Source organism: Fonsecaea pedrosoi (assembly GCF_000835455.1).
Source record: "Fonsecaea pedrosoi CBS 271.37 unplaced genomic scaffold supercont1.5, whole genome shotgun sequence".
NCBI lineage: Eukaryota > Fungi > Ascomycota > Eurotiomycetes > Chaetothyriales > Herpotrichiellaceae > Fonsecaea > Fonsecaea pedrosoi.
The window spans coordinates 2419599-2434395 of record NW_013550611.1 but is presented as its reverse complement, the minus strand read 5'-3'; the positions used below and the strand labels follow the sequence as shown (position 1 = coordinate 2434395).

Below are 14797 nucleotides of genomic sequence, written 5' to 3'. Positions count from 1 at the left end.
TCGAAAGATATTCCACTGTTTGGCTTGCTCCATATGTGATACGGGTCATGTGGTATGTTGGGGCTCTGATATGCCAAGAGAGCCATGTAGACCAGCTCTTGTCCTGGTCGCTGTTCTTGTACAGTGAGAGTGAAGCATAGCCTTGTTGAAATATCACTGATAAAGAACAGGTGTTTGCCCGATTGGGATCTGGAGGCGTGGTTATATCACGTGAATAGTATCCACTAAACCAAATATGGTCCACTAACGCGACTAAGCCTACTAGCGCCTCGTGATCTGGACCCGGCAGCATCCAGAACACAGAGCAAACCCAACATCGAATCTCACAGCCAATCAACAGCGCGCATCCGTGCCTTGTTATGAGTGAGTGAATTCGAGCACGTCTTTTGCCTGATTTTCAAATCGACCTTTTCGCAGTCTGAATCAACCCCCAGGCAACTTTGGATCAACGCCAAGGCCCCGACCTGACCTGATCTTGCTGTCACTGCCCACCCATCTACCCTTTCGCTTATAATCCTCGTTTCCCTCCTGCCCATTTTCCTCCTTTTCTTTTTCCCTCCTGTTCCGCCCACTTTTGACCATCTTCGCGCCACTACTACTTTTTGGTTGTTCCGCTTTCATCAACCTTGCATCAACCAACCATCGATTACTCACCAATTGCTCATATTTTCATCTTTGAATCAACTTTGCAAACATGACTGGACGTAAGTAAACACCTTGCTGCATCAGGCTGTCACGATTATCCTCGTCGTCGCCGTCGCTGCACCTCCTCGTCGCATGGAGCTTCCCTGAAGCTGTTTCCACGCCACCCTCCACCTGAACACCTAACATCCTCGACCACAACAACGTCCTCATGAAACAATATAACTAACGAAACTCTGCACACAGGCGGTAAGGGCGGAAAGGGTCTCGGCAAGGGTGGTGCCAAACGCCACCGCAAGATTCTTCGTGACAACATCCAAGGTATCACCAAGCCTGCCATTCGACGTCTCGCTCGTCGTGGTGGTGTCAAGCGTATCTCAGCCATGATCTACGAAGAGACCCGTGGTGTCCTCAAGTCCTTCCTCGAATCGGTCATTCGTGACGCTGTCACCTACACCGAGCACGCAAAGAGAAAGACTGTCACTTCGCTTGGTAAGTCGAGAGTGAGACCACATCGTGTACATGACCAAAGACTAACACAGATGACAGATGTTGTGTACGCCCTCAAGCGACAAGGCAGAACCCTCTACGGTTTCGGTGGTTAGATTTCCTAACGCGGTCAATACCTAGAGTTACGCCAACGCGACAGAAACGGAAACGGGCTATGGTGGTTTATGGATGATGAAACTCGGCGCATGGGTCTGGCTGTATTACAAAACTATTGACGTTGGGTTTTATGCGGAAGGGGTTTCCAACATTTGTGTCCTGCTCGACAAAGGCGCAGCAATGCTCAAGATGGATTTTGTATCCCTTTGAGTGGACCTCTTACAGAAGACAAGTAGTCAATTGTAACACAATCGAACAATTGAATCAAAATTGATTTGATGCTGCGACGTTTCCTAAAGATGCTGTCTTCCTAGCTTCGCGGATTACTAGAATGTTCTGATGAGACAAGGGGCCAATCTGTTCAGGCTTCAGCTCAGTCTCTGTATTCCCCACGCATGCCAGCGCAACCTTCGTCCTTTGTATGTAGAGTCGCTACTTTGTACAAAGAGACTATCGAGATGCGGGCGCCTTTACTCCAGGCACGAGCAAACGATCGTGGCAAGGCAGCAGTGTAACTTGTACCGAAAACGAGGAAACTCTGGGGTGAGAGTGAGACTGGGAAGTGTGGCTGGAGCCACTCGGAACAGGCGCCTAACCAGAGGCAGCCTCCGATTCTTCCAGGCGGCCAATCTTAGGCGGCACTGCGCTTCCCGAGGGGCTGTGGCGAAGATTGGCTGATGCGTCGAATAATATTAACAGGCAACAGGATTTCGTCCCATGCCGATATACTCGGCTTCACCCCGCTCAGACTTCTCGGGTCCTTATGCACGATCAGTTCAGCACTACCCAACTTCGAACTACGACCTCTACCGCTCCAATTCCTCACAATGCATCACCTTCTTCAGCCTTGTCGCACGCAATAAGTCAGATCATGAACTGGGAAAGCAGACGATAATTACCCAGTCTCTACTCGCCCGCCGATCGCCATCATGTTCCAACGGCGTGGCACGTATCTTCAGCGCCTGTCCAAGCTCTACTCAGACACCAAGCAGTCGTATGAGAGCGCCAAAGTCACTCCCGCAGCTGCCAATGTTACGGACTTGCCCGAGTTGAGGGACCTGAGACGGGATTTTCAGATTCAGCAGGACAGGTTGTTGGCATGGGGGATGCACTGGACCGACGTTGGCGCGCCATATTCCGCCCAAGGCGATGTCGACATCGACAAGAAAATCGACCAGGCTGGTTTGGGCGAGGTGGTGGCCAGCGTCATGTCGGAGATCAAAAGGCTCCTGGAAGAGAGTGGCCGACTCGAGCATCCGGAGCGCTACGAGATGAAGAAGTCGGCACGAGGCCCTGGTGCGAGTCCTGTGGCCCAGCGGAGGGACTGGACTAGTCACGAGGTCATGACGGGGCGTGCGCTCCTGGAGCAGCTGACAACTTGTATCGACGTCCTCTATAGCCTCGAGGAATCAAGGAGGGCTGACGAGAAGAGTGGTGACGCCAAACGGATGAAGCATGCTCATGGGTCGCTTGCTGCCGATGGTACAGACTACGCCCCCCTCTACGACCATCCCCTGCACATCGACTTCAATGGTCTGGAGTTCAGCACCTACTCGCCCCAAGCATTCGACCCTCCACCATATGATCCCGCCGAAGGCTCGGCGACTTCAAGAGAAAGGTCGATCGCCTATTTCCGCCAGGGTGCTTGCCCGGTCCTCGTTGACTTTCTCACGGCTGACTGCCCACCATATGTTGTCGGAAGTGCCGAGGACGTCTTCGAGCTCCATGAACTCGGCGAGAAGCTCTGCAAAGATCGATCCTTGTCGTGGTGCGGCCATCTGAGACTTCTCGGATTCACTGTTGACCCCAATGGACCGCGCTGTGCAATGGTCTATGCCTTACCTGAGGGACACGACCAAAAAACTCTCCAACAACACAGGACTCTTTCGTCTCTTCTAGCCACGAGCAACGTTACAGAAGGCTCGTCGCCAGCTCTCGAAGATCGATTCCGACTGGCATACAACCTCTCTTTGTCCATCATGGGCTACTTCGCCCAGGGAGAAACTCACCAGTACATCAACAGTAACAATATCCTTCTCATCGGCAGCAGAGAGCATATGCATCGCCCCCAATTACCTAAAGAGTTGAGACACCCCTATCTACTACAATCTTGTCAGGACTTTCTGGCTCGCTTGCAAGCGGAGGAGCCATTCTCGGCAACCATCTATCGGCACCCTGACCACGACATTCATGCGGATGAGGTTGTTCCTGCCTATGACATTTACAGTCTCGGTTTGCTTTTGTTAGAGATTGGTCTGTGGATCCCTCTACAGAAACTGTGGAAGCCAAAGTACGACCGCCGACTTTTTATGGAGAGAGTCCAGCGAATCTACGCACACAAGCTGGCTTCAAAGTGCGGCAGCAAGTATATGCGGGTAGTTCAGAAATGCCTGCAAGCGCCCACAGAGCTGCAGTACAGGAACAACTACGAGGACGCTGGCGCATTCCTGCTTCAGGTAGCCAAGGACTTGCTACAATGTTGCGCCCTCGATGATGAAGGGCCGCCACCGGCCTCTGATATCGAGACCTTTGAGCTTCTCATCATCGAGCAAATGTGCAAGGCTGAGGCAAAAGCAGCTGAAGAGGAGAAAAAGCCACAGATACCGCTTGAAGACGTTAGGCCCGACCTCCCCAAGAGAGCGAACTCGAAGCGAAAGGCGGAGGCGATTCAGCATTCCACACCGCAAGCAGAGAAGCCTCTCCGCAAATGGAGTGATGTCGATATTCCCCAACAAGACCTGGACCAGTGGAATACCATGGTGATGCCCAAACTCGGCAAGATATTGGAGAGCGCTCTCAAGGATTCACCCGAATCGTCCTGTAGCCTCAGTCTCATGATGTTCGGAAGTGCCCCTGAAAACGCCAAAACAACCATCTGCATCCAATGCCCACAGATCAACAAAGTCCGTGATGTGCTGAGGAAGAAGTTTCGACCCAAAAAGGGATGGGGCGTTGTCCTCCTCAACGGCGAAGTCAGAAGAAGCGGCACCGGCAGAAGGAGAAAACCGAGGCGGTCTGGGTATGGTTCCAGTTGCTCAACTCACCGAGGTCCCAAAGCCATGCATCGAAGGCCTCTGGAGCAAAAATACCAGGAACGTCCGACCAGTGGAGCCAGTATTGGAGCCTTCAAGGACGCTGAACATCTTCCTCCCGTCTCCTTTGGAGGCACCATCCTCGTCGACGGCGAACCCTACGGCATGACAGTGCATCACATGCTCGACCTTCCAAGCGACGACGAAGACGAATACGATGACGACGATATCGTGCGACGTAGTGAGCAGCAACAACAGCACCAAGCTCGAAGAGCGGCAGCACCACGTAGAATGCCTGGACAGTTTGACACTTCAGCTGATGTACGTTTCATGCAATCAGAGGAAGACCTTTCGCGGTTTTCCGATCTTGCCATTTCTGACGAGGATTTTGAAAACAACAGTGATGACGACGATGACCAGAGCGACGCCAGCACCATCCGCCCCGACTACGCCATCATGGACGCAGACGGGAACGAATTCTGGTTCCTTGAAGACAGCCCTCCTGGTCTTGATGACGACGACGGGTCTGACGAGGACTCGTCCGAAGACGAAGCAGACGCGGACGACGCGGCCTCGATTGGCGACAAAACAGGCATCGCGCCATACTCGGATGACGATCTATGCGTTACTCAACCCGCCATCGACGATGTTGACGACGACTTCTTTCCCAGCGAGGAAGACCGCGATGATGACCACCTCGCCAGCCATGCGTTTGGATATGTCTTTGCCAGTAGCGGGATTCGACGCGTGATTCGAGGGGAAATGAAACATGAAGTCGACTGGGCACTGATTCGGGTTCATGAAGATCGCTTGAAGATTGAGAACGCCATTACTTCGCAGCAGAAGGGCACTAGTATTCCCCCAGCGACACTCTCGTCACGACCAGGGTCTAAAGCATCCCCTCAAAGGAGAAACCCCCTTCCTGTCCTCACCACTATAACACCCCTTTCGTCCCTCTCCGGCCTCCGGGTACACTGCCGCGGTCGGTCGTCCGGCTTCCGACGAGGTCGCATCTCGCAGGCCATGTCGTTGGTGAAGATGCACGGCCGCCAATCCTTCTCCGTGAGCTGGTGCGTGGAAGGAGGGTTTGGCATCCCAGGAGATAGTGGCGCCTGGGTGTATGATCCCGTCTCGGGAGGACTCTGTGGTCACGTCTTGGCCTGGGGGGAGAAGAGCAAGACAGCGTATATTGCGCCCATGGAGGTGTTGTTTGAGGACATCAAGGGACGACTTGGCGCCAGGTGCGTCGAGCTGCCCGTCCCCGAAGGGTTGAGGAGGCAGGTGAGAGAGGACGAAGGAATCGGGATGGGCACTACGAGCACGAGCGGCGGGGGGCAGGAGGACGTGGCTGCCAAATTGAGGGACATGAGACTCGACAGTAACACCAATGCTACCACCGCCGCTGGTTCTGGATCTGGTCCTAGTTCTGGCGCACCAGGCGGAGGAGGCAAGACGAAGCAGGTTGTCGGTGTCCGGCCGCTGGTCATGGCCAGCGCTGTCTCTTGATTCGTGAGTGGTTAGTAGTTGGTAGTTGGTACTTTGTAATTGGTTATATTGTCCGCAGCCGTCTTATCTTTCATCTACGCAGACTTATTCGTCTACGACGTACATTGTCACATTAGCATGGCGTAACTCGGTATATTAGTATGTAATACTTTGGTTTTTTGGTTTTGTTTTTTTGTCCCCCCCCCCCCGACATGCTCTTGCTCCGGATCACACGCTACAGAACTACTGATCACTGATCACCTTGAAATCTCTACATGATACAATTGCGTTTTTGGGATTGAGGGATCATGAATCAGAGAGGGGCGGGGGGTGGATTGCTTTCTGTATTCACTGGATCGATCATCCGTGTGTCTAGTTGATTACAACTATCCCTGCGTCGTTTCTAGACGTAGAAGAGGTTTGGGGGGTTGAGTACCTACCTACATAGCTACCCGGTAGGTACACACATAGAATAATAGCACATGTATATATATATATAAAAAGTATGTATAGATGGATGACTACCTAGATATGTACCAAGGTATGTGTATAAAGGTGACCCTTCACGCGGCCACCCTGCGACTCTGCGACCTTGCGACCCTGCCTGGGCTGTGCTTTCTCGGTTCGTTGGTTACAGTACATCTCAGTCGACCAACCACCTGCATACAGACCTGGCATCTGGGTGCCTAACCAACTAGCCTATCAACTAACCAACCAACAACCAAACGGAAAAAAAAATAAAAGCCAATACCTTGTTGAGTGATTGATTGCTGCATCAGTGCACCCCTCCATTGGCCATCACGGTGCAGGCCGCAGGGCGCAGCAAGATCAACCCATGACGCCTAGGCTACAGTGTCGTGTAGTGTTGGCGATGCCTGTGGGATTCTACCATACGGCTGACCTCAAAATGAGGCTGAGAGAAGAATGGACGACAACGAAATTGCAAGGATTTGAATGGCTATAACTTCTTCCTGGTTACTTCTTATTTCCTCTCCGGACAATTGTACGTGCTGTGGTCTTTGTAAATATATTTTTAAACCAGGTCAAATAAAACATCAGCCATGGAAATGCAATATCGTCCGCTAGATCCCGCCAGCAATGAGATCAGGCTGCTGCGACTTCTTCCTGAAAAAGACCGCCACGATGGCGGAAGGTTCAAAAGGCTACCGTCCTGTCAGGTCTTTCATGCCCGTCTGGGTGCGAAGCCGCAGTACGTAGCACTGTCCTACGTATGGGGCACATGCCAGGACAAGCGGGTGATCCTGGTCGACGGACAGCAGGTCAAGGTATCACAAACCCTATACGACGCGATGATGGAGTTGAGGCGAGGTCGTCGCCAACACCTCGTCATCTGGATCGACTTTCTGTGCATCAACCAACGTGACCATGAGGAGAAAAGCTGGCAGGTCGCCCTCATGGGCGACATCTACAGGCAGGCGACGCAGGTGTATGCCTGGCTCGGACCGGCCGAGGACGACAGCGATGATATCGTGGATTACCTGAACAAGTTGGGCGAGCGGGCAGAATCCTGTGGAGTCTACACCCTTGAGGGTGTTCACTGTGATATCTGGCGGAGTCTGGTAGCGCAGGGTCGACAAGGTCATCCACCGATCTGCGCGGTCACAACAGAGGACAATCAACTGCGATTTGTCAGTCGCGAAGAGTTGGAAGACCTCTTCTACTTAATGAGTGGATGGCGCGAGCAAGATCATCTCCTTCCGGTCGCTGGCATAAAGCGGTTCTTCACTCGATTTTGGTGGGGGCGCATATGGATGTTGCAGGAAATGGCCCTCCCCGAGAATGCAGAGTTGCTCTGTGGCTCCAAAAGGATCAGTCGACGTCGGTGCAATGCAGCCATCAGCGCATACGAGGCTCTTTGGGCGACCTTCATGGAGAAGATACAGAAGGAGGACACAACATCGCTTACACGGCAGCAGCTATTGTTCACGACAGAACTGTTCCACCACAGGCCCAGTGTCATGTTATCTTTGTGGAGGATATACAGGTATGAGCGATTCCCCCTAGCAGCGCTTCTCCGTGCCACCTGTGTTGGCACCAACGATCTTCGCCGGCATGGACCTCATCACTTCGAGTCGACGGATCCACGAGACAAGGTCTTTGCACTTCTGAGCCTGGCATCTGATCGAGAAGACTTGAGACAAAGCGGCATCATTCCGGACTATACAAAAACCTGTGCAGAAGTCTACACGTCAGTAATGTTAGCTCTGCTCCGGCAAGGCCATATTTCATTCCTCTCCTGTTGTCAAATTCCCAAGTTACAGCCTGACCTACCGTCCTGGGTTCCAGACTGGTCTAAATCGTTCGTTGCGATGGTGCAAGACGTGGAAAACGATCATGTAACCCTGTACCCAAAATTTGGAGCGTCTGGGGTGGACAGGGGCGTTCCTATGATCTCCGTGCCGACAATCAACCAAGTCACCCAGGGATTATTGTTAACTTGCAGGTTGTATGACACAATTGAGGCAGCCGGCGATTTCCCTAAGAGGAAGTCAAGTAATAAAGTGCCTCTATCAGAGACGGTCTCGTGGCCATCGGAATGGCTTTTCGAAATTCTGCGCCTCACATACCACAGGGAGCGATCATACGAGAATTTTAGGTACCGGCTGTGCGCAGCAGCAGTATCGTCCATTGCAGGTGTAGGGTACTCTGACGGAAAACAGACAAGGATGGAGGGAGAAGATCGTTTGTCTGACGCCGTGCTGCTCTTGGAGGCCGGGAAACGCTTTCTTCGATCTGGGGACTACCGTATCAAAAGGGAAGTCCAAAAGTTCCTGACCAGTGGTGTTGTTAAGGCTGCCAGAGAAAGTCTTGGGCGACGGAAATTCTCGTCCCAAAGGCTGGGGTCAGAGATCAACGGTAGGAGTCTGGGGCGACTTCCGTTCGTCACGAGCATGGGTCATTTGGTTCTGAGCTCCGAGCATGTGAGAAAAGGCGACGTCGTCGCACTCATCAAGGGTGCTCAGGTGCCTTTTATTCTTCGTCGTGAAGAAAACAGTGCGTATAAGCTGATCAGTGAAGCTTATGTGCATGGCATCATGGACGGAGAGGCGGCAGAGGAGGACAAGTTTGGAACTGTAGAGCTTGTGTGATGACTTTGGCAGGCAGCATCCTTTCTCTGTATTACGGGAGATCTCGCGAAGAAGCTTTCGAGAAGAAGATCGTGTAAACAAATCGACCAGCATCAACCTGAAATTCGCGACTTCTTCTCTGGGTACACGCAGTATTTGTATTATGTGGTCAAGGACGTAACCTGATGTTGGTCACTACATGTCCTTGGCGCCTTGGCAGTCTTAACATACACAACAAACCAGCCCCAGACCTGGCCAGCACTACCACCACCAGTCAGTACCTCAAGAAGAAGATATGAATGTCCTTGCATGGAAGAAAGGAAGAAGGGATGAACAAAAAAAACCAGCCACCAAATGTAGGCAGGCAGGAAAATCTACAAAAAGAAATGCCTCCATTGAGAGTCGAACTCAAGACCTCGACATTCCAGTAGGTAAAGGAGCTACTAGTGTCGCGCTCTACCGCTGAGCTATGAAGGCCGCAGAGAACTCGCTGATGCGCGTCTCGCGGCACTTCTTGGAGAGATTTGGGGACATGTATAATATATAGCTTTGATTTTAAGGTGGGCTTGATGGTGGGCTTGCGATTACGTGTACGAGATACCTAAGACTGACCGACTGTCTCGGCGGTTTCTCCGGTTCCACAACCGGCTGACCTAATATAGGGTGAGGGTGACAATACTTTACGGTTCTCAGCTCTGGCACTACTGGTTCTATGATTGGATACCTCGTTTATGTATAGCATCCTTCTGGATTCATAATAATCTCGCCGAATCTCAAGGGCAGTTCCCGCCTGTAAGAGTGCCCGCTGTCGCTAACAACATGACAAGTACCCATTGGTTCCCGAAAATTCCACAAAGTTACGAGTTACAAAAGGTCAGAGGACATAAGAGCTGAGATGTGGAAAGATGTTGTAAGATACCACGGTGAACAGTATCCCTCAACCCTTCTACTGGGAGATTCTCGTCATAAGCTATGTGCCTTGTACAGCAAATCAGAGGCTTCAACCAAGAGGAGCTGCTGGGTATAAGTAGTAGTAATAGTATTTGTGTTAACACACGCCCTCTTAGGAAAGAGGTGAATATATTCCAAAGTGTTTCGTTATAGAATGAGGACCAGCTCAGTCCCTCTGCTTCCGTATTAGCAATGCATGAAATACTAGTAAGAGTGACCCATACTCACGTCATTACGCCATAGCTACCTCGTCGTCCGTACCGTAATATGAAGGAGCTGTGAGGTTCGTTCAACAGGAGAGACCTCCGGCAGGGTCTATATAGCTCTTTCAAAACAACCTCTATTGTATGCCACGAACCCATGGGCTTGGCTTCCCTTGTGTCTCCTGCAATTGTGTCCAACTTTTCTTCCCCGTGCTCAGCCGGAATAAACCACGGATTCAGGGAGTGATCCTCCAGAGGATCAAAAGGGGAGTGCTTTGGTCATCCGACACAGTCCTGCGACTGAGGTAACACTGTTGAATCTCGCCCTTCGACAGGCACTGTGTTTGTGGCCAGGATCAGTATAAGAGGGCGAGCTTGTGGTGCATAGTCCTCGTTTTGTGTCCTTTGTGTCAAGCAAATATTTTACCATCGTGTCTACACCGTGCTTCATTGCTCAAGGAGGACTGTCTGGGTTCGCAGGAGATGCAGGAGGTGGTATTGGCTGAGCTCGCTTCTTCGGTTTGATCAACAGGAGGACAAACATGCCAATAACAAGAAGCAATAACAACAAGAGGATTTTGCGTTTGGTGTTGCGTCGCTGGTAATTGGTGGCAACGATGAGCTCCTTCTCCGCTCCTTTGACATCTGTAGCCATCCGTTCCACATTGTAGTCAATGCGGTCGAGCATGGTGCCCTGGTCGATGACCATTGCTTGTAAATCGCGGAAGATATCGGCCAGCTCAATGATACCTTTGGCGATGTCGTTGATTTCCTGTTCCCGTTGTGCGATGGCAGTATCGTTTCTATGCAGTCGTTTCTGTGCTGTTTGTTGTAGCGCCGACTGTCCTAGTCGCTTGTCGGCGTCAGACTCGAGTAGGGCCGGGTCGGAGTACGGGTTCTGAACGGGTATTGGAGTTGAAGAACGACCAACTGGTGATTCGAAGCCACCCAGTTGACGGAGTTTGTTGAGGTAAGTGCTTTGTTTCTTCCTGAACGTGGCGCTGACTTCCTGTACTCTGGATGCCAAAGCGACTTGGATATTCTTTGCCATGATCTCGTCCCCTTTTTGAAGGTTGCCTGTCTCCCTGGCCTCCTTGACCATACTCTCGATGCGCTTGATCGCTTTTTGACATTCTTGAAAGCCTCTCGTGATCTCCGTCGTCAACTGTTCTATTTCGCGCTCCTCCTGCAGCTTGACCGACTCATCGTCGAACCCGGGAAGGACATGTTTGGAATGCAGCTTCTCCAACTTTGCAGCTTTGAGTGTGATGTCCTTGAGAATATCGCCGACCTCATCTTGAACATCAATCCAGCGGGGAGGAAGCAAATCCATCTCTATGACTGCATCGCCGTCATTGTCGTATGCCCCCGTGGACATGAGACCTCTGGTCTCCTCTGATGCCTGGTCGGCATAGCCGTTTGTGGCGGATGGGAATCGCGGTTTCTTAGAGGGGTGGTGGGAATATGACTGGCGATAGGAGATATAACTAGAAGAAGGTCAGATATGCTTGCCTTGTATCAGGAAATTTGGGCTATACAGATTCGTCCGATCTCTCCACATATTGAGATCTGATGGAATTGAACGGATCACATGTGACTGTCCTCCGTCTGATCTCGGGTTGCTCTGACTGGCATGCTGATCAGATACAACGGATTAGGAAGAAACAAGTAGTTCAGACAGTCGTCGGGGTGCCAATAACATGGAAGCAGCAAGCATTGTCAAGAATTAAACTTGAGTTGCGCGACACAGGCAGCCTGTGCAAGCAACGAACAAGCAACACCTAGAAACTGGATCAGTGACGAAGGGGCTCGGAGAATCGATAATCCGCGGACCATGGAATCTCCCGCCAATCCTTCGTTTTTCAGCTGGCCCGAATTCCAGCGCCATAATCCAGTGGAGTTCGAGACTTTGCCCTTTCTACGGACAACTTTACTCGTAACCCTGCAGTTCAATTTACGCCGCCGCTTCAGCCGCCTTTGAATACGTCCTCCCTTTAGGAGACGCTACATAACTATACCAACCCCCTTTCCAACGTCGCGCACCACCATAACCTGCACTCAACTGCAACGGCGACCGTTGCGTGATTGATTTCGACCATGGTATGGCACCACATGGCAATCCTAACTGCGGCTGCAGTGGTGAAACAGTCTCTATGGGCCTAGACTGACACCTGTTGACTGTAGGCGGACTCCTTGACCGAAGAACAGGTCTCTGAATTCAAAGAAGCTTTCTCTCTGTTTGTACGTTGATTGATCTCTTCATTACTGCCTTGGAAGCTGACGCATCGCTCTGTAGGACAAAGATGGCGACGGTACATATACCCCTTCCTACCCCGCCGATGTCATCGCCAGGTCCGCAAACCTTGAAATCTAACATGACCTTGCTAGGCCAAATCACCACCAAAGAGCTGGGCACGGTGATGAGATCTCTCGGCCAGAATCCTTCAGAATCCGAACTTCAGGACATGATCAATGAGGTGGATGCAGACAACAATGGCACCATTGACTTCCCAGGTATGGTGGAGCAACTTACAATCAGTGGCATCCATGGACTCGGCTTACGAGTTTGTTTAGAATTCCTCACGATGATGGCCCGAAAGATGAAGGACACAGATTCCGAGGAGGAAATTCGAGAGGCGTTCAAGGTGTTTGATCGCGACAACAATGGCTTCATTTCTGCCGCTGAACTGCGTCATGTCATGACTTCCATTGGTGAAAAGCTCACGGATGATGAAGTGGATGAGATGATTCGAGAAGCTGATCAAGATGGGGATGGTCGCATTGACTGTAAGTCAAATTTGTCCTCCTTTCTCCCGCCTGTCCGATATATGTTGTTTCACGACTGATCACCTCAATACAGACAACGAATTCGTGCAACTGATGATGCAAAAATGAGCGAAATAACGACGAGAACCTGTCACCGGCACAGAGTCATGACGGGAGTGAGGACAAGGGCTTCTAGCAAGCGCGGGAGCCCTCGACAGGGTAGTGAGACGAGCTCCTGGAATGGCGATGGCACAGCGGAATTTTCCCGGTTCTACTTGATAGAGTCCAGTTCTGAACTGATGCGGGCGTCCTGGGCCAAAGAACGCCCATTGAAGTATTTGAGCGAGGTGCAATGAAACCAACTAAACAGTTTCCTGTGGCTCAACGCGCTGTCATAAACCCCACCCGTTATCCTGCCCTTTTCCTTATTGATTCTTGGGTATCGTTATTGCTCATTGCGAGCTGCCTATCGCCGCCAGACATCCTTGAACAAAAATGAAGCCTCAGTGAGACTTGAGCCAGTTCAGCATTTGTTGGAAAGCTGCTTCTTGAGCTCTCTTGATTTCGGGCGAATCATAATCTCCATACACCGCAAATCCTGTGCCATAGTCAGTGATGAACCCCTTCGGCCCAGAGGAATGTTTCCTCGAATTGAAACTCACCGTGCGGGACCTCGGGATATGCCTTGATCTCATGGTCTATGCTGCTGGATGCAAGGTGTTTTCGACCAACATCTAGCACTTCGTAGGGAAATAGAGGGTCGTTCTCTGGTAAAATATTGTCAGCTGTGGATATCCGAACAGCACAAAGACATCAGCTCTAACTTACCGACACAAACCATCGTCAAAGGCGCCTTGATGGCCTTCAGATCCTCGCGCGTCACCAACGTCGCGTGCGCCACAGCACCAGCCTTGATTAGCGGCCCCTTTGCCATCATCCCTTCCTCTTCATCCTTGCCACTGGGCGGTTGTTGCGTATGATTCTCGCCGGCTAGCATAACCACGTACTTCCCACCGAAGCAATATCCCACGCTATAGATGCCTTGTCCATGGGCGACAGCATCCGCGTATTCGTCCTTGCATGTCTCGATCACCTTGAGCAAGATGGGGAGCACCTTCTCTGGTGTTTGGCGGGCCAGCCACATGTCTACGAGGAATGATTTCGCCGTCTCGGCAGCACCAAGTTTTATGCGCTCGAGGAGGCTCGGACTTTGTGGTGGTTCTCCAGGGGAGGTGGGGGAAGTGGGCATCGTAGTCCTGTTGGAGCTCGGTGCCGGATCACCATTGAATTGGTCAGGCATGATCACGACGAAGCCCTCGGCGGCGAACATGTCTGCTTGGACCTGATTGTTTACGGAGTGCACCCCCGTACCAGAGGTCAGGAGAAGGAGGAGTTTGGCTGGAGTATTTGGATAGTCGGCCGGTTTCGAGATGTAGACGTCAACGTCACCCATCTTGGACATCTCGCCAGACGGTTGGCGATTGTCTGGTGTCGGACGGTCTGTTACGCAGTGTTCTCCCATGCTGGGACCAGTCTGAGCCGTTGAATCTGTAGATGAGACAGCAGAGGGTTCGACTTGGGCTTCCATAGCATCGGACTCGGGAGCCCTGGTTGCGAGTTCAGAATCGGCCATAGTTGCACACAGATGTGTCAGGTAAGTTCTCCTTTCCCCGGGCTCTTACTCTCGTCTACTTGGATAGTTGTGGTATGTGACTTATCAGTTTGGGACTAAAGACTTTGGCAAAAGATGCTGATCGTCCGGCTCCTTGAATGTTGGATATACTTGGTAGGGTCTCACCCTTGAGGTCAGCCTAAAGAAATGACAAGGTCTGACAGGAAACTGCTCTGAGAATCGTGGCAGACGTCACAGAGTAGGTCCTGCTTGAAGAAGGACATACAGCATTTCACTGTCGTAGATGTCCGTATGCTCTTATGCCTAATGACAATGCACACGAGTACCGGAAATGGTCTATCTACAATAGGGATGCCCTCTGGATACTTGGGCTGAGAACCATACGCGGAG

General features: G+C 51.5%; 6 protein-coding genes and 1 non-coding gene across 7 annotated transcripts; 4 read left to right on the top strand and 3 right to left on the bottom strand.

Annotated features, from left to right (window-relative positions):
- Nucleotides 1-694: 694 nt before the first annotated feature.
- Nucleotides 695-1247, top strand: Z517_08352 (histone; the record flags this gene model as incomplete). Its single annotated transcript, XM_013426868.1, has 3 exons — nucleotides 695-704; nucleotides 889-1134; nucleotides 1192-1247. 3 exons carry the CDS (start codon nucleotides 695-697, stop codon nucleotides 1245-1247), a joined length of 312 nt encoding a protein of 103 aa, XP_013282322.1.
- Nucleotides 1248-2177: 930 nt separating this feature from the next.
- On the top strand, nucleotides 2178-5786 carry Z517_08351 (uncharacterized protein; the record flags this gene model as incomplete). Its single annotated transcript, XM_013426867.1, has 1 exon — nucleotides 2178-5786. One exon carries the CDS (start codon nucleotides 2178-2180, stop codon nucleotides 5784-5786), a length of 3609 nt encoding a protein of 1202 aa, XP_013282321.1.
- A 1040-nt stretch (nucleotides 5787-6826) lies between these two features.
- Z517_08350 (uncharacterized protein) lies at nucleotides 6827-8875 on the top strand (the record flags this gene model as incomplete). The annotated part of the gene is made up of 1 exon (XM_013426866.1): nucleotides 6827-8875. The coding sequence occupies one exon, from the start codon at nucleotides 6827-6829 to the stop codon at nucleotides 8873-8875; it is 2049 nt and encodes a 682-aa protein (XP_013282320.1).
- A 366-nt stretch (nucleotides 8876-9241) lies between these two features.
- Z517_08349 lies at nucleotides 9242-9331 on the bottom strand. The gene has a single exon. It is a non-coding gene; the product is annotated as a tRNA-Thr (tRNA).
- A 1131-nt stretch (nucleotides 9332-10462) lies between these two features.
- Z517_08348 (uncharacterized protein) lies at nucleotides 10463-11569 on the bottom strand (the record flags this gene model as incomplete). Its single annotated transcript, XM_013426865.1, has 2 exons — nucleotides 10463-11495; nucleotides 11547-11569. 2 exons carry the CDS (start codon nucleotides 11567-11569, stop codon nucleotides 10463-10465), a joined length of 1056 nt encoding a protein of 351 aa, XP_013282319.1.
- A 536-nt stretch (nucleotides 11570-12105) lies between these two features.
- On the top strand, nucleotides 12106-12903 carry Z517_08347 (calmodulin; the record flags this gene model as incomplete). Its single annotated transcript, XM_013426864.1, has 6 exons — nucleotides 12106-12147; nucleotides 12193-12249; nucleotides 12305-12320; nucleotides 12397-12522; nucleotides 12583-12795; nucleotides 12869-12903. 6 exons carry the CDS (start codon nucleotides 12106-12108, stop codon nucleotides 12901-12903), a joined length of 489 nt encoding a protein of 162 aa, XP_013282318.1.
- A 374-nt stretch (nucleotides 12904-13277) lies between these two features.
- On the bottom strand, nucleotides 13278-14407 carry Z517_08346 (uncharacterized protein; the record flags this gene model as incomplete). The annotated part of the gene is made up of 3 exons (XM_013426863.1): nucleotides 13278-13372; nucleotides 13437-13541; nucleotides 13603-14407. The coding sequence occupies 3 exons, from the start codon at nucleotides 14405-14407 to the stop codon at nucleotides 13278-13280; spliced, it is 1005 nt and encodes a 334-aa protein (XP_013282317.1).
- Nucleotides 14408-14797: the final 390 nt, after the last annotated feature.